Genomic DNA, 18,962 nt, shown 5'->3' with positions numbered 1-18,962 from the left:
TGAGTGGCTCAAAAAGAACTTCCCAGGAGCACATTAATATTCCATGACACCAGCAGCTTTTTAAATAAAGGTTTCAAAAGAATCAGTCCACCAAGAACCATGCAACAAATGGCTGAAGAGACACCTTTGACCAGCTCATGATGGGTTGCTGATAAATGAACCCTAGGGTGACCAGATGAGATGAAGAAAATATCGGGACACCGGGGGGAAGGAGGGGTGGCAAAAAAAAAAAAAAAAAAAAAGCCGAGTGCTGCCGGCTGAGCAAAAAAAAAAAAAAGGGGGGCAAAATATTGGGACAAATTGCGTCCCGACCACTGATCGGTCAGAACGTGGGACAAAAAGCTAAAAATCGGGACGTCTGGTCACCCTAAATGAACTCAAATGGAGTTAATCTTTAAGTTAGATTCATACAGGAGAAGAAGATAGTCAAGCAGTTTTTGAAAACCTTTATAACTTTCAATATTAAGTCCTTCTCTTAGATAGTTTTCACAAGGGTAAGAGAACTCAAACCATCGGTTCGAAAACACTAATCCTACTGTGCTCTTGCCAGTAATCAAGCTGTCACACACACAGTTCCCAGACTGGGATGGAGTACAGTGTCATGATTCTGAGTGATCAGCCACGGCTAGGACTCTGATCCTGGTGGGACCGGCTTTGGCCATCTGCAAAAGGTCTGAGAACCTGACTGTGCTAGTATGAAGCTACTAGGATCAAGTATTTATCTCATCTGGATTTGGCCAGACTTGTGGAAAGGCATACAAGAACCTCCTTCCTCAGTGGATGGAAAAATAAGAATCTTTTGTTAATGTAGTGCCTTATCTTTTACTCAAGACACTGAGGAGTGGTTTCTCATTGGGGTGAATGGTGAAGGGAACAACATCTAGTGTCCCACTGTGATGAAAAATCTGATTCACTACTTCCTGATCCAGGGGACCACTTATGAGGCTGTAACATATCTACTAAGGAATTTCTTGGGTAACAGAGCCCTCTCCCTCATTGGAAGGGCTTCCAGAGAGACAACCTTATGCTGACTTGCTTGTTTATATAAAACATAGTAGCCTGATTTGCCATTTGAATCAGGATCATCATGAGAGATATCAAATCTCTGAAGATCTTCATCGAATTCAGAATCTCCCTTGCTGGTCGAATACTGATGTGCAGTTGTTGCTCTTAGAGAGTTCAAGTTCCTGTATAGGGTCCCCATCCCTGGGTGAAAACATCAGAGGTCACTGCTATTTGGATAGGATGATTTTGGATTCAGATTCTATTTTCTAGTTGAAGACTGTTTCTGGAGTATCAGGTAGGCCTGGATGTCTGTAGTCCTCTGGATCTAATGTAAAATGGTGATGCTTGCTTTCACTGGACTCTCAGGGTACACTAGAGATAGTATTTTGTGCAGATATACCATAGGTTTTACAGCTACAGTTGTGGCTATGAAATTGTAGCATGGCCAAACTGTCACCTGGTATTCCTTGCATATCCTTTCTGCCAAACTGGCATTGTCTTGGATATTGTCCTTGGATAGGAAGGTTTTTTGCTGAGCTGTTGAGTGGTCTGCCTTTTAGGGTGACCAGACAGCAAGTGTGAAAAATCGGCACGGGTAATAGGAGCTTATATAAGAAAAAGACCCAAAAATCGGGACTGTCCCTATAAAATCGGGACATCTGGTCACCCTACTGCCTTGCTTCCAAAGGGATGAGGCAGTGGAGAAACAGCCTGAAAGAGAAACAGAGGGAAGTATCTTTGAAGCTGAATGAATTTCAAATCACTGCACAAAGACCAAAGTCTCAAGGAAATGAACTGAAACTTTGAAAACACCAAAGCACAGAGGTGCTTAAGCGAAGCACTGAAGCACTCAATGCCAAATACAAAGACAGGGATTAGGGAACTGAGGTTCCTGGAGACTGCTCCTCTATCAGCACTTATTGGCAAGCAGCAGTTAAACAATTGTAGGATTACAAAAAAAAAAAAAAAAAAAAAAGACTGGCTGTCAAAGGAAAGAAGCACAGAAACAATACCTGAAGCAGGACAGGCACTAAGGGAGCTCAAGAGTTGCGGCTGCAGTTAGATACAACTTTTGCAGAGAGCTCCTTCGAAGACTGCAGTCAAGAAAGGACTGGATACACCCAAAAGATGAGGTTAAAGCTGAGGTCAATCAGCAGCGTGGAGGTTGCCCAAACTCCTACCTGCTACCACTGCCCTTCAGGACCAAACAAGCTTTTGGGAGGTTTTGCTGTCTCATGCTAGGGTGATGAGACTCCACAGCAAGAATCCTGCACAGATGGTATCTTTACAGAAGTCAGCATTTAATGTTTACTGCACAATATTTGCAACATCCACAGTGTGTTATGTGTTGTTCAAGCATATAGTGTGAAACCCTCTGCCCCAATCTTAATCTAATTACCACCACTGTAGTAAATACTGATTTTTTTCAATAGCGACCACTGTAAAGTGATGGTAAATTCACCTGCCATGTTGTCAAGTATCAGGGGGTAGCCGTGTTAGTCTGTATCCACAAAAACAACAAGGATATTGATGCATCTGAAGAAGTGGGTTTTTTTACCCACGAACGCTTATGCCCAAATAAATCTGTTAGTCTTTAAGGTGCCACCTGCCATGCTGGAGATCAAATACTGGAGCAATCTCAGTGTGCTCTGCAAAAAAAGCTCCCCAGTCTGCAGGAAGGAAAGGGGAATCAACTCATAACTGCAGAGAATTTATACTCTTGGATAAGTCAGGTTTTAAAATAGATTAAATATTAAAAATGGCAAACCAGAATAAGAGCATGAATAAAAAAATTCCTCATAGACATACTTTCCCGAAATATGTGTGTGCACACATGCATAATAAAAGCCTCACAGGTTTAAACAGTAACAGTAAAAATAGTTCCAATAATGAATTTTTCCTTCTTTAGGAGCATGAATGACATTTTTCTAATGACAGTATTCCAAGTAATATTAATTTAGAACTGATGGACTTGGTGGAAATGACAGACTATGGCCACAGGTTCCCCACATTTCAAACTGCTCTTGGTTCTAGTCTATGTTGTACATTTGAAGGGATCTTGTGAAAATTGTTCCATTCTTCCTCTAAAAAGCATGTGCTACGGCAGGTTTTGTTTTTAGAAAGGAAAACAGCTTCATTTTTGTAGGGTTCAAATAACTTTAAAAAATCATATGTTGGCAGATTTTTCTGTAGAACCATTTCTGTGGGCACTGTGATTAACAAACTAGCTGCATAATGTGTTAGACAAAAAGCTGGAATTAACTATTATAAAGAAAACTAACAGGAAAGGCCCAATTTTGAAAGTGGCCTCAAAAAACAGCAGTTCAAGGGTGGCTATTCTTATTTACCACAGATGAGAGATACCAATAGTTTTTAAAATTCCTTATAAAAATGTACTAGAGTTTGAAAGACCTTTTCAATCATGAGAAGTTGAGATATATATTGGGATTAGTAGGATTTATCAACTATGGAAAAAAAACACGGAAATACCTCTGAACGCAATCCAGCATACAAATATAAAAACCAGTATCAAACCCATGATTACATATCTTACACTATCTTATCACATACACCCTATCATACACAGGGATGTTTCAAGAATGTCTATGCATTCAAGAATGTCTATGTCTAAGCAAACTATCTGTTAAAAATGCAGAATAGAGGGACATATACATTATCCTGGGCACAAAGCATATGAGCAATTCCTCAAAGATACTGCCCACTAGATGACAGAAAGAAAATTAAAAATTGCATTAAGGCTAAGCTCTACTATAGGAAGCCTGGCATAGGAATTCAGATTGCCATAGCACAGCATATCACTGGGGGCTCTGAAGCTTCAGAGAAAGGGTAGAAAAACAAACCCAAAACCCTAGATGATCAAAAGATTAAATTAAAAATAAAAACTCAAGCAAATGGCTATATACATAATCTGATTTCACCAGCATACTTACGAAGGATGACGTGGGTGATAACGAATGCAAATATAAAGACTGTCAGAAAGGACAGAGATAAAATAAACATATAAAAAAATCTGTAGTTTCTTTTCCCCACACAGTTGCCTACCCAGGGACAATGGTGATCAAACCGTTCTGAAATGAGAGGTAGAAAAAAATGGAATATAATTAATAAAGTGCTACTTTACTTGCGAAAAGCCCTCTAAATAGTGTAGAACAAATCATGATTTAATTGGTATTTGCAAACTAGTCAGAGAACTTCTTAGAACCCCCCCCCCCCCCCCCAGTATTTTAATGCAATGTTACTATTATTTAAGAAATTAATGCACGACAGAGATGGTCTTCTGTTAAATTACATAAATTTATGCTTTAACCCAACTGGAGAAATAAGCACACATATTTCTACTATCACACAGAGTACCAGTTTAATTATCTGGATTTGGTCTCCAATGTATTCTTTTTTACTTAGAACTGTAGTCCTCCTATCACTATAATTTTGTGCCACATTTCTAGATTATACATTTGAGATTTCCCTTTGTCCATTACCACTCCATCCATTAATTACGGTGCAGAAAATATTTCCCCTTCTTTTGTTATTCAGTTCATGATATCTTCCATCTCAGATCTGCTATTTTTCAGTTAGAACCAACACTTCTACACCAAACAACTTCCATGGCAAAACAACTGAAATACAGTTTGATGTAAAAGAGTTACGCTTAAGGGTTTGCTTTTCTCAATTTTTTTTCTTAGCTTTTTTAGCTATCGTGTTTTAAATCCTTTATTTTATGTTTTGAGAAATAATCCGGGGACATTTTGTGTGAAGGCATGATATAAAGTGGTAACTGTCTGAATGCCCACTTGCACTATCAGCTCAAAGTCCACTCTTTTCCTTTCCTTACTTAACCAAGTCCTTCTCTTCCGTCTCCTGAACTAACTTGCAAGGATAGTGGTAAGAGTCCATGACAGTTCTGAAGAACGTTAGGGAGATGTGCTGCTGCTGTTTGTCAAGGCCAACAGGTTAAAACTTTGTAACTGTGAAAGCCATACATGTAGAATTAGATTTTCCTTGGGTACGGTGGAATTTCAGAGTTTTAATATGTTATTTAGTGATTATAAAAAGCAGATTGTCAGGAAAAATCATTTTGTAGCTTCGCTTTGGAGAGACTACACTGACATTTATGACAATACTTTAAATTATTGTATGCAGGGTTGTTGTACCCGTGCCAGTCCCAGAACATTAGAAAGACCAGGTGGATGAGGTAATATCTTTTATTGGACCAACTTCTGTTGGTGAAAGAGACAAGCTTTTTAGCTTACACAGAACTCTTCTTCAGGTCTGGGAAACTTACTCAGGGCAGGTCTACACTACAAATTTTCAGTACACCTGTGCCACTGTAGCGCGCCTGGTGAAGACACTGTAAGCCGACAAGAGAGAGCTCTCCTGTTGGCTTAATAACTCCACTGCCATGAGAGGTGGTAGCTATGTTGGCAGGAGAAGCTCTCCCACCGACATAGTGCTGTCTACTCTGGGGGTTGAGGTCAGTATAACTACATTGCTCAGGAGTGTGGATTTTTCACACCCCTTAGCATTGTAGTTATACTGAAGTAAGTATGTAGTGTAGACCAAGCCTAGACTGTTTGGAATAAGTAGTTAACACACATTCCAAGGGACCATTTGAGATGAAGTGGCTCATTAACACCCCTCCAGTCATAGGGGGAAAGGCAGTGTGTGTGGGGAGGGGGAAAAAGGAAGCTATGGGAATTATAGATTGTAGTAATAAGCCATAAATCCAATGTTTTTATTTAGTCCATGATTTTTAGTGTCTAGCAAAGCTATGAATTTAAGCTCCCAGGCTCATCTTTTGAAAATGTTGTGCAGGTTCCTTTTAGGATGAGGACTGATAAGTTAGATACAATGTGATCGCTTTGTGTTATCATAACACAGGTGATAGTGTTTTTGTCTTTTATCATTTTCCTGTGAGAGTTCATTCCAGGGCATTCCACTGATTTTCTAGTTTCACCCACATAGTTGTTATGGGGCATTTAGTGCACTGGACATGGGCGGTGGGTAGGGGAGGCTGGGCCTCCTCAAACAGCCAGGCATGGCCCTGCCCACACTCCGCCGTGAGGGCCCTGCTTCGGCAGAGCCGCTGGGCTCCAGAGGCTGGGGCCACGCTGCCCACCTTCCCAGGGCTGAGGAGGCTGCAGCAGCACCACCACACGCTCTCCCTCTCGGCCCTCCGGGGCGGGGGGAGGCTGCAGTGTCGCCACCGTGCGCTCTCCATCTTGGCACTCCAGGGCTGCTGTATGCTCTCCCACCCGGTGCTCCAGGGCTGGGGTAGGGGGGCTGACTTTGGGCACTAGCCAGCTTGGGGCAGAGGCTGGTGGGCGTGATGGGGGGACTCTGGGTTCCAGGGCGTATGGAAGGGGCAGGGCTGGAGACTACCTTGAATATGCGTTAATTACTTATGCTAAACAATATTCCACCTTATATTTAGCTGTGACATTCTGAGTATGTTTCCCAGACCTGAAGAAGAGCTCTGTGTAAGCTTGGGAGTTTGACTCTCTCTCCAACAGAAGTTGGTCCAATAAAAGATATTACCTCACCCACCTTGTCTCTCTAAAATTTTAAATTGTAATGGAGCCCAAGATTCAGAAAATAACACAGATGCTTTTATGCCTCCTCCCTTTCTCAATCTAAGTCCTATCCAAAGCCTGGTTTGTTTTCCCCAACTTTTATGTCTCCATTGACGTATGCTAACTGACTATTTGTAGTCAGACAGGAAAGGCATGCTATAAATCTGAAAGTCGTCAAATTCTATGCAAAAAAAAAAAAAAAAAAAAAAAGCACATCTGTCCAAACACACCAGTTTGTTTTTATTGTGTCTTTATGTTTAAGACCTACAGGAGAGTATTTTCTTGAAGAATGTATTTAGGATTATCTTGATTTAAAAAATTAAACACATGCACCACAGACTTCTGAGTTTACTATATTTATTAGCTTTTTCAAGGTTGTGTGTGACAGTTGTTTGGGCCACATATTTCTGCTATAAATCTATTTCAAATTCCTGAGTGGCTATTGAGGGTAAAGTTACTGAACCTTCTTGGGAATGAGAAAAATTCAGAATTAGCATCTTCAGTCTTATCAAGCTACTGATAAATATTTCAGGAGCTTAAAATGTTAGGTGCTATTAACTTCTTTGCTGTAGTGGAACACACAGTGGGTTCCTGAAGTGATTAGAAACTCCATTAGAATACTGGTGTTTCAAAGTGATGGGCATTGTGCATGGGTAAGTACTTTATAGTGCACTTTGCCTCACATAACTGGTACATAATGCAATGCTTGAGCAGTTAACAGAGAAAAATATAATTGTAAAATACGGTATGGAAATTATCACAATTCAGGGTGCAATCCAGACCAGTGAGCTGTTGTCACCATCTGCCCTGCAACCTTGGGTGCCTCACAATGCTTTGCTGCTTTAGCTCCCAAACTCAGCTGCCCTGGCTTTATCGTGGCTTTGATGGTGCTCATATTTACGCCTGGCTATTTCTATTTCCCTTACCTAAAATAAACAAACAGAAATTAATGAATGGTAACCTTTCTTTTGACTCTTCCTGGCCACCATACTTGAGACTCACTTAAAACCATTACACCAGTGCTTAGAGTGTAAACAGCATGCTATGTATAAATCCTGTTTTGACTATGCCACTATCACCTTCTATGGTGCAATCCAGACTAGTGAGGGGTTGTGGCACTAACTGCCCTGCAACCTTGGGTGCCTCACAATGTTTTGCTGCTGTAGTTCACAACCTGGGCCCCTAACAAACAGCTAAACAGCATGCAGGTCACACACTGAATGTCTGTGTACAGCTGCAACCTGCCAGCAACACTCCAGTCAACAGTCTGGCTTTCACTAGCCTTGATTACCACTTGCAGGGTGACCCTGACACACTCCCAGTCCTGGATTTTCCCCGAAAACATGTATTCTGAACTGTCCAGCCCTCTCCTGGACAGTTCAGATATTAGAGGTCTGTTGCCCCTCTAAGGGATCAATATCCAACAGTTTGCTAATTTAGAGTTACCAAAAAATTTCAGTTTAAACACAACACTGGATTAGGTTTGATTAAAGAATAAGACACAATTAACTACAGAGACGCAGATTTGAAGTGAGTAGAAGACATTAAAGTCAGAAATGGTTACAAGAGAAATACAGATAATACGCTGTTTAGTGCTAAAACTTAAACTATTTGGTTCAAGGTAAAATACTTGTCCAAATTCTCAAGTTGGCATCTGCCCTCAAAGTCCAAAGGGCTGGTTTCTTTGTCCATCTTAGGTGAAAAACCAAGTGAGCGAGACAGAAAGAGCGAGATCCCTGGGGTGTTTTTGCCCCTCACTTTTATAGTCCATTTCCTCTTTGAAGTGATTTTTCTGAGCATTGCTCCTTAAAGTTTATTCAAACAGTAAAGGTGGCACTGTGGAGTCTGGGGGTGAAGGTGCCCTCATGCTCTTTCTTCTCCCCCTATTTGCCTTGTCTCCCTCTTGCTGTCTCAAAACCTTGTTTACTACTTTTATGTAAAATGGGGTAAGCACATATTCCTTTGTTTTAGAGCTGCTTAGCCACTCCTGCTTAATCGGGGCTACATGGGTTTGAACATGTGCTATCAATATCATATGGGGGAATGAATAATTTTATGTATAATGTAGCTACTTACATTTCACTATGATATTATTGACCAGCGAGTTATTAGTTTTCAAATGATACCTCACAGGGGATATTTTGTATAAAGGATTATTAAAACAGTGTGTAGGGTGTGAACACAGGGGTGCATTTGGTCACACACACACAAAACATTTTAGGGGAACGATCCTAAGCATTAGATTACACAAAGTTGCTTTCTGCAAAAAAAGGAAATTTCATGCAGCATCTCTGGAGAATGCCTTTTTAAAACACCCTCATTCTCTCATATACTGATATGCTGGGGAATCAACACCTCCTAATGGTATAAAGTTCCAGTTTCTAGTCTTGATGTCATAAGATATCAAACCTTAAACTTGTCATTGGTTCAGGCAGAACACTAAATAAAATAATATAAATTAATGGAGATATCCTATCTCCTAGAACTGGAAGGGACCTTGAAAGGTCATCGAGTCCAGCCCCCTGCCTTCACTAGCAGGACGAAGTACTGATTTTGCCCCAGATCCCGAAGTGGCCCTCTCAAGGATTGAACTCACAACCCTGGGTTTAGCAGGGTATTCAGTAATAGGCAGATGAGAGCTAGTTTATATATTGGTAAAACTATAAGAAGTGAATAAATTGGGCCCCATCCCTTCTCATAGGAATTAGTTAGAGACATAATGATATGTGACATCACAACAGGCTATATAGGCTAGAAATCTGAGGGATTGTTCCACACATCTTTCAGTTATGAATGTGTATTTGTTTATCTGTACAGTTACCCTTATCCCCCAGCGATATAACAGAGGATTCAATTTTCCTGACACTTGAGCAAACACCATATAGTTACAAATAATTGAAACAGCAACATCTTATTGACGGGGTAACATTTGTTTTCCTTTTGAGATTTGTCTCCTTCCATCCCCCATCTTTGTTGTATTTTACATATTTCCTCGCTTTTTGATTTCACTCTCCTCTCCATCACAGGTTTGTGGGCTTCAACGAAGTGCTAGTTGAAGGGTCTATTTAGCTGAGTGTTCACTAATGTATGGCCCAATTTAATCTCCCTTCCAACCACTGATCAAAACACAGCCAGCTAAGTGCTGGCTGAAAATTTTGGCTGGGTGTCCTATTCATCTTTTCCATATAGGGTGGCAGGTAAAGGAGGAGGTCAGGGGATCTCAAACTGTGGACTGGGACACCGAAGTGGGTCGTGACCCTGTTTTAATGGGGTCGTCAGGGCTGGCATTAGACCTGCTGGGCACCAGGGCCAAAGCGGAAGCCGAAGAGCTTCAGCCCTGAGTGGTGGGGCTCAGGCTTCGGCTTCAGCCCTAGGTGGCGGGGCTCAGTTTACAGGTCATCCCTCCCGGGGCTTCACCCCCCACCCCCAGGGGGCTGAAGCCCTTGGGCTTCGGCCCCCCTGCCTGGGGCGGACTCAGGCATCGGTCCCCCCTTCTGGGGTCATGTAGTACTTTTTGTTGTCAGAAGGGGGTTGCGGTGCATTGAAGTTTGATAACCACTGGAGTAGGAGATACCATCAAAGCTTATAGTTAGCAATATTTATGATACATTGTCCAGAGAGCATGAGTCAAATAACTGTTGGTAGTTTTTACTGGTAACACTGCTCTACAGCCAAAATGCTTCTGAAATAAATGTAGTCAAACGTTACTAATTCTGGGTCACTGAGAACGAAAATGATGCTTAAAATTGTTGATTGGCTCTAGTTTTCAAGATATGCTATTGGGTCAGTATATACGACCCTTGACTTGGGAATGGCGGAGGATAAGTGAGTTATAAAGGGAAGGGATCTCAATTTAAACCAGAAATGACTAAAATACATCTTTAACTGGATCTATGAATAAATCTATGACTGGGTTTGGACAGTACTTGCTTTTTAGGCAAAACAATGAATGATGCAATCTGAAGCTGGTATTGCGTCATACATGATATGAATTGCATCATGTTATTCCTAGAAGTCATGGATGATGCAATCATAACGAAGCTTACATCACTCTGCTGAACAAATTGCCCTATATCAGCTCTAGAAATCATACAGTGTCGTGCTCTCTTATTTGTCAGTGTTTGATTTTGCAAAGGAACACATTTCTGTTTAGCCAAAGTGAGCAGAGATGCCTCGTACTTGTGTGAACAGTGCAGATAACTTCTGCTATGTTTGTGGTGAAGTGACTTTTGCATCACAAAAGTGCAGTATAACTACTATGGTTAAGAAAGCCTGTCACCTTTATTTTGGCTGCAAAATTGGAGATCAGGACAAGAGGTGGGCCCCACACATATGCTGCAACACTTGTGCAACAAATCTTCGCCAGTGGTTGAACAGGAAAAGGAAATCTATGCCTTTTGCAGTGCCAATGATTTGGAGAGAGCCAACAGATCATACCAGCAATTGTTACTTCTGCATGGTGCCTCCAGTTGGGAAAGGTGTGTCAAAGAAGAAAAAATGGACTGTGCATTATCCAAACATTCCATCAGCTATACGCCCAGTACCCCACGGAGAAGGACTGCCGGTTCCTGATGCACCAGAATCATTCTCACTTGAGTCAGACGAGGAAGAGGATGAAACTTCTGGTCCTGAACCATCAATGTCACAGGACCCACATTTTCTCCCATCCTCCTCCTCTAAACCACACCTCATAACACAAGGTGAACTGAATGACCTTGTCAGGGATTTGGAACTATCCAAGAGTAAGGCAGAGCTGTTGGGCTCCAGACTACAGCAGCGGAATCTCCTGGCAGGTGATGTTAGGGTTTCCATGTTCCGTGACCGTCAAAAGGATCTTGTCCCATTCTTCTTCACGGAAGGTGATCTTGTAGCCTGCAGCAACATCGATGGTGTGATGGCGGCCCTCAACATCGTTCACGATCCAGATGAGTGGAGACTGTTCATTGATTCATCGAAGACGAGTCTTAAAGCTGTTTTACTGCATAATGGCAATGTTTTGCCATCAATTCCAGTTGGTCATGCAGTCCATATGAAGGAAACCTATGGCAACATGAAACAACTTTTGAGGTGCATAAACTATGACCAACATCAGTGGCAGCTTTGTGGCGATTTGAAGGTTGTTGCTCTCTTGCTTGGTCTGCAGACTGGATACACAAAGTACTGCTGTTTTCTCTGCGAATGGGATAGTCGTGCAAGAGATTCCCACTACATCAAGAAAGATTGGCCACTCCGACAGTCATTGGAGTCTGGGAGGAAAAGTGTTCAGCATCCACTACTTGTTGAACCAAGGAAGATTTTGTTACCACCCTTACACATCAAGCTGGGTCTGATGAAGAACTTTGTCAAGGCCATTGACAAAACACAAGCAGCTTTCAAGTACCTCCGTGGAAAATTTCCAAGGTTAAGTGAAGCTAAGATAAAGGAAGGTGTCTTTGTTGGTCCTCAGATTCGTGAATTTCTTCGAGATGATGCATTTGACCATGCACTGCGTGGCAAGGAAAAGACGGCATGGAAAGCCTTCCAGCTAGTGGCAATAAATTTTCTCAGAAACAACAAGGCAGACAACTACAGGTTGTTGGTGGAAAACCTCCTCAAGGCATACAAAAGCCTTGGTTGCAACATGTCACTAAAGATACATTTTTTGCACTCTCATCTAGATTTTTTTCCACCGAACTGCGGAGCAGTGAGCGACGAGCACAGCGAGCGATTTCACCAGGACATTGCAACAATGGAGAAACGCTATCAGGGCAAATGGAGCCCATCAATGCTTGCAGACTATTGCTGGACAGTGACAAGAGATGCTCCATTTAATGAATACAAGAGACAAGCCAAGAAGCGCCGACTAGACACTGAATAGGACTAAACTATGTACATAATAGTTTTTGGCCTTTTGTTTCATAATAAATTTTATTTATATAACCCTTTTGCTGATTTTTAAAGTGTTACATAAACATGACAGGTGAAATATTATCATGTAAAGCAACCATAAACACATGAAAAGACCTAGGTTTACAATTTATGATTAAAACTCTACTATCTAGACAATATACATAGACATAAAATGTAAAAACTTAAATATCTTAGCAACAGTAGCCAATCAGTTGTTTTAACTGTCATATTTGAATTCAGCACATCAAAATACATAATAAATAGCACATTTTATCTCTGAAGCAGACGACTTCTCAAAAATTGTAGACCAGTGTAATAGTAGTGGGATCTCAGCCCTCTAACAGAAGGGAGAGGCAGAAGGGAGAAGCTGCCTTCCACAGAACCTACCCATCACTTGGAAATGCCAGGAGTTCTCATCTCTTTGTTTGATACTGACTGGTATTACTGCAGAATCTGCACTGGGGGCCTCTTGCTTTGAACTTCAGGACACTTATGGTGTTAATGAATAAAAAGAGGGAGCAGCCAGCACTGGCAACACGAGCAGACAACCCAAACCTCTAGCACCATTAAGACTTCTAGAACCTTTGAGTTTAGAGTTGCTTCATCTATAATGATCACATATTTGGAAGAGTAAACTCTGCCTGATATTTTTGCCTGGGTGAGAAAACTGTGGCAACGAAATGAAGATCTTCCTCTCCTCAGTAAAATGTGCAAAGTAAAAACGATATCATTTCAATTTTGATAATGCCTTTCCTTCTCACATAAGCTTGCTCTACAAATAGGTCATGCTGTCACAAAAAAAGAATTTGTGGCTATCCACAGAAGGTCAAAAAGATGCAATTTCCCAAGGTTGAGAGATCTCAACTCATGCTGAGACATAGCTCTTGCCTTGAAAGAAAATGTGTCCTTTATTAGTTTCCTTTTTAGCCTTGCTCCCTGTGACAAAGTGGGAATATTTTGTAATACTTTTATGAGGCCTGTTTGTGCCTCAGTTTCATCTATCTGCTGCATTGTTATCCAGTGGGTGGAAGGGGATTGTTTGCTCTCAGGGCAAACACATGGGTGCGGGTGTCACATAGCTGTCTGGGCCTTAGTCTCCATATCAGTGGAGCATCTGAGAAGACAATGGCAAATCCAAGAGCCAGGACATTGATGCCTAGCAACCAATGACCCAGAGGGATATGGACTTCCCTGACTCTCCTTAGGGAAGCTGAAGATGCATTAATCCCTGAAGAGTGTAAAATCTCTATCAGGAGTCTGTCTCAGTTGGACTTATTGAACAGACCTCATGGTGCGAAGAATGACTGCTGAAGGCCCAGAGGTCCAGTCTAAGGAGGTGGTGAAGCCATGCCGCTGACCCTGGAGGAAAAGTGAGATGCCTAGTGGGTCTGTCAACTAGGGGTTCCTCCTAGAGACTGTTCCAAAGCTGGGTCCGTAGCACTGATCCTGTGGATTCATGACATTCCCTGCATGCCCTTTACACAAAGAAATTTGCTCTTGTTTAGTGGCATCAGCAAGTTGTCAAAATTGTGAATTAAAAAGATAATTACTTTATCAATTGCAGGATTTCTGCTCCCTCCCCCCAACACCAAGAGTTAGTCAATACTGCACTAATAACTATAGCTCCTTGGGTAAAGGGACTATACCATACCAGTACAACACTAGTGACCAAGAAAGAGTCTCAAAATATTGTTTGGTATAATAAAAATGTGTATGCGATGTACAGGTAACTTTGTGATCACTTTCCAAATAAGACACACATTTTTTTGTAATTCCTTAACTATTTTTCCTTAATCACAGTGAGTATGTAGAGAAATAGCTTTGCTTATGTGTAGCAATTGCTCAGTGCCTGAAAAAATAGTGACGTTTCAGAAGGTGGGAATAAGAACTTTAGTGAATATGTTGGTATTTTTTAAATGGAAAATGCCACAATACTTAAGGGACCAAATTCAGAGAGAATGCATAATGCACGTTGAATGATGCATCTCTAAGTGGCTTTTCACTGATGTACACGAGTCTATGCTGATGCAACCTGCATGCTGGGGAGCCAGAAGGTGTAAAGCTAAAAGTAGGAATTGCCATTTTAAACTTTGTTACTTCTTACACCTTTGTGTTGGATACTTTCCTGCTACACTTCTCTCTTTTCGCTCCTTAGCATGTAAGTTACAGCAACTTGGTTTTCCTTATACCTAGTAGGTGAATTCAGAGGTAATGTGTAAGATAAATATGTATTTAGTACATATAGTAGTGAGAGCAAATATTTGGGAGAATGAGTCTAAGTAATGTACCCTCTGAATCCTTTTCCTGGTTCCTTCTATCACAGCAGTTTAGACTCGCCTCTGTATTTAGCCCAACATCTCTTTCCAGGCCCTAGGACAGTTACTTTTGAACAGTCACTTTTAAGAACAATTATTAATTATTTTATTTGAGAATTCCAGCAGTTACTGTAGGGTAAAAAGAATAATGGTTCCTATTTTAATATGAAACTTTAAAGGCATGTCATATTTAGGGCCTAAACAGGCTGGCACTGTACTTTTTCAAGTAATTATTTAAAAATATCATATAGCTAGGAAACAAAGAGCTTCTCCTTTTAAAAGCTCATCATATAGTATAGACTCTTTAAACCCTAAACATTAAACTTCCATTTCAAAGCACTATATCCCGGCAGGCCCATAAGGCGAGCCTAGACCCTCTTGAAGCCTTAAAGTATTTTCCTCTGTCAAAATGTTTGATGAGAAACAAATCTAATATGTAAAATAATGTTTCTTTTACATTTTCTGACATGAATCATTTGTAGGCCAGGTTGGTCTTTTAGTTTACAGCATTCCTCTCTGGATTCGTTATAAGACTTGAGAAGTATTCACTAGTATTTAAAAGTTGCCTTCTTTCCCCTTCCTTGAAGACTAGCTAGATGCAAATATCACTTTGTATAAACCTTAACTTGAAAGGATGGGCAAGAGAGTAACAAAAAGATTCTATGGGACACAATATGTAGCTAGCTTGTCCAGGTCACTTTCTAAGTGCTTTGTAATGAACGCAAAATTCACTTTCCACTTTTTTCCTTCTAACACAGCTAACATTTCAAATGGAAAAGATACAAAACTAATCCACTAATTGAATATTTAATATGACCTATTCATCCCTTGACAGCATACGGGCAAGTGCACTAAAAGTTGCTCTTGTATGCATGAACTAAAAGGTTCCTACTTTGCATTAATGTGGTTCTCATCACACAGGACTACATTAACGAAAACGAGGCAAGGGGGATAAAAATGTTTTTTTTGGGGGGGGGGGAGGGAATTGTTTTAAATTTAAATCAGATTTTATTTTGTTATTTAAATTATAAGAAGTTTCTCTTTTTAAAAATAAACCTGTTTTAAATTCAGATTTCATTTTATACAAAATATGTTAAGGCCTAAACTTATTACCACTTAAAACACTTACATTAAAAAAAATAAATATGCTACATCCATGAGCCTCTATAAAAAACATTGAGTTAAAGGCTGCTTTTCTATATTAAGAAAGATGTTTTCCCCCTGATTCTAACTTTTGATGTAGGTCATGTACTGTATTAAGGACTTGATCCTATAGGGGACCCAAGATCTGTGCAAGAGAATGGCAAAGTCATCATGGACATTGGGACCCAGTCTCTGACTCCAGGAGACACCATGATGTGTCTCATCATGATCATCCACTGAGCCCACCTAGGTGGTCTCATACGCCTATTTTTATAGCTTCTTTGTACCTGAGCTCTGATTGGCTTGGTTCTCAAATTATGAATATTTATGACTCTACCCACCATGGAAACTTACTCTCCAGATAATAGAAAAACACTGATCTGCCCAGTAACTACCACTTCTTGCTTCTAGATGGTTCTGGGCACTTTAATAAATGGCCTTGCTCTATCTCCTTGCATGCGTACACAGAGGCACAAACAAATATCCATTAATTTGTCAACTGCTTCCCTCTAAATAAGTAAAATACTGCAGTGCAAAAGTGGGTTACACAAGAAGTAGTCTTGGATTGTTAGTTCTTTTATTTTTCTGGGGGTAGTGGTGGAGGTGGGTTGGCAACGGGGAGTTATGGAGCAGAGTGTGCAACCAGAAAGGAGCAATGCTGGTGTCAAACCAGGACACTGTGGGAACAAGGGACAACATCCTTCAGAGTGCAGCCTCTAGTGCTGACGTCAACTCCTTGGAACTGGAGGTAAAAAAACCTGCCATGTCTGCAGGTCATAAAGAGACCCTATCAGGGAATATTTTCAAGAAATTCCTGTACATATGCATAAAAAAGGAACACATGCCAAATGCAACAAAAAGATGGCAGGTCTGGTTGTCAGAATTAAACAACACTATGAAAAATACTCCTCAGAAGGCAATGACTTTGAAGACGATGATATGGACATGTCTGAACAATCTGGATCAGCTGGTTAGTAAACTTGTTCCTGCACCATTCTTATGGACCACCTACCATGTCTTACTATGCTAGTGAATGATAACTTCGATGGTCATAAATTTGTGTTTTTGGTGGATTAATTTACTTATGAATTTCAAGATGTTTGTGTTCAAAATATAATTGGTATGTTAGCTTGCTGTGGGAATATTTATCAATTCATTTTTACTGTTACTGCTGGATTTCTGAAATGATTTTTTTTATTGCTCAGTATAATCAAAAATCCTAGTTGAAGATTTCCTGTTTAAAAGAAAAAATGTATTAGACATTTCTGAATTTTAAACATGTAATTGTTTTCCTAAACTGTATGTTGCTAGAGATAAGGATTATTTAAATCTATTTAAACCCTTATGATTTATTATTTTTCCTATAAAACTGGGTTTAGAATAAATTCTATCATTTAAAAAGTGAAACAAATAGCTTCAGTAGGAGAAATCTTTCATTTACAATTGCATTTTTTTTTAAAAGCAGTGCACTAAGTAATGTTCAGTGAGAGAGTGACTATTTTTACCATTTTGTTTAAAGACCTGGCTTAGACATAAGGGGTTATGAACATTCATCCTCTGCAATGACTACAGCTTCAGAGTTATCTGCTGGTAGCACCAGCAGTGCTGCAACTAAACATATGTCACACAGTAATTACCCATATAAACCCCACCCCACCCCAAAAAAATAAAAACCAAGAAAACCCACAAGTCTTTCTTCATCATCCTGTAAAACCATGGATGAGTTTGTAATCAGGACCAGCAAATTCCAGCAAGACTCCATTATCGTTTTTGTCTTGTTCAGAACAAACATTTCATTGACATGGTTCACCATCATTATGACCACACCACACTCTACCCTGCAGAGCAGACATTGCTGAAAGGTTGCTAGATACAGTATATAAGAAGGAAACTGAACAGTATGCAAAATACATTGACGGGAAATTTGTTAATCTGAGTCTTGATGGGTATATAATTATTCAGTAATATGTGCTTATGACACAACAGAAGATGGGGTTGTCTATCTTACAGAAACAATTGCTTCATCAGGAAATGCCCATACAGCAGAATACTTAAAAGCAGCAGCAGTAAAAGCTACAACAAATTGTGAACAAAAATTCAAGTGAGAATTTTTGTCACAGACAATGCTGCAAATGTAGCAAAGGTGAAGAAATCTAGAAGATGATAATGAAGGGATTCTGAAACTTACAACAGATGCATCTTTTAGCCAAAGACTTCAGTAAAACTCCAGGAATAAAGGAAAATGTTGTTGAAATTACAAAATACTTCTGTAACAATCACTTGGCTTCACCATCACTGATTCTCCCCCAAGTTGTATAAAGGAATTCAGTGGTTGACTGTTTTGAACTACTTATTAAGAACTAGCCTATTTTGATGACAATGTGTTTAGAAAATAATGACAAAGAAGATGGAACTATCACAGCCAAAGTAGTCAACGTGGGACTAAAGAGACGTATAGAAGATAAGTTCAGCATATTTCCATAGCCTTGGACAAACTGCAGAAAGATTGTTGCTGTGTTGCTGATGCTGTTGAAATCTGCACAGAACTTCAAGAGACATTGAAGAAAGACATACTCAACAACAAAGTTAAACTGCAGGCAGTAAAGAAACATCTAATAATCACCCATTGATCTTGCCAGACATAATACATTTCAGGGCTGGCGGAAAACCATTCAAGCAGTACATGTTTGCTGATGATATTTTAAAGAAAGTCACACCATTGAACTGGTGAAAGTCACTAGCTAAGCACCTAGAACCAGAGTTTATTGAAGTCCTAAAGCAGCTTTTGAGAGCAATGGTCTTTTCCACAGGCACAGGAAGAATATTTTCTTCATTTGAACTATTTAATTCAAAATTGAGAAACTGACTGGGAGTTGAAAAGGCAGGAAAACTTCTCTCTCTCTCTTCCAGTTTATAAAGAAAAAGGAGGAGGGAGGGGACCGTTCTCATTTTTAAGAGACTTAAGCAAGTAGGAACTTTAATTTCAGTCCCTTTCACTTAGGCATATTTGAAAATTTTC

The 18,962-nt window shown here is 40.2% G+C and overlaps 1 protein-coding gene across 2 annotated transcripts in view; it reads right to left on the bottom strand.

Moving 5' to 3' along the window:
* Positions 1-18,962, bottom strand: part of ZDHHC14 (zinc finger DHHC-type palmitoyltransferase 14) — a 172,642-nt gene that overhangs the window by 45,979 nt on the left and 107,701 nt on the right. For both annotated transcript variants that reach the window (XM_065401329.1, XM_065401330.1), the window contains exon 4: positions 3,957-4,094. In XM_065401329.1, the coding sequence (XP_065257401.1) occupies positions 3,957-4,094 (138 nt within the window). The remainder of the gene's footprint in view (positions 1-3,956; positions 4,095-18,962) is intronic.

The sequence above is a fragment of the Emys orbicularis genome, chromosome 3 (assembly GCF_028017835.1).
Source record: "Emys orbicularis isolate rEmyOrb1 chromosome 3, rEmyOrb1.hap1, whole genome shotgun sequence".
NCBI classification, from domain to species: Eukaryota; Metazoa; Chordata; order Testudines; family Emydidae; genus Emys; species Emys orbicularis.
The sequence above is the reverse complement of the archived record's forward strand: the minus strand, read 5'-3'. Positions and strand labels throughout refer to the sequence as shown.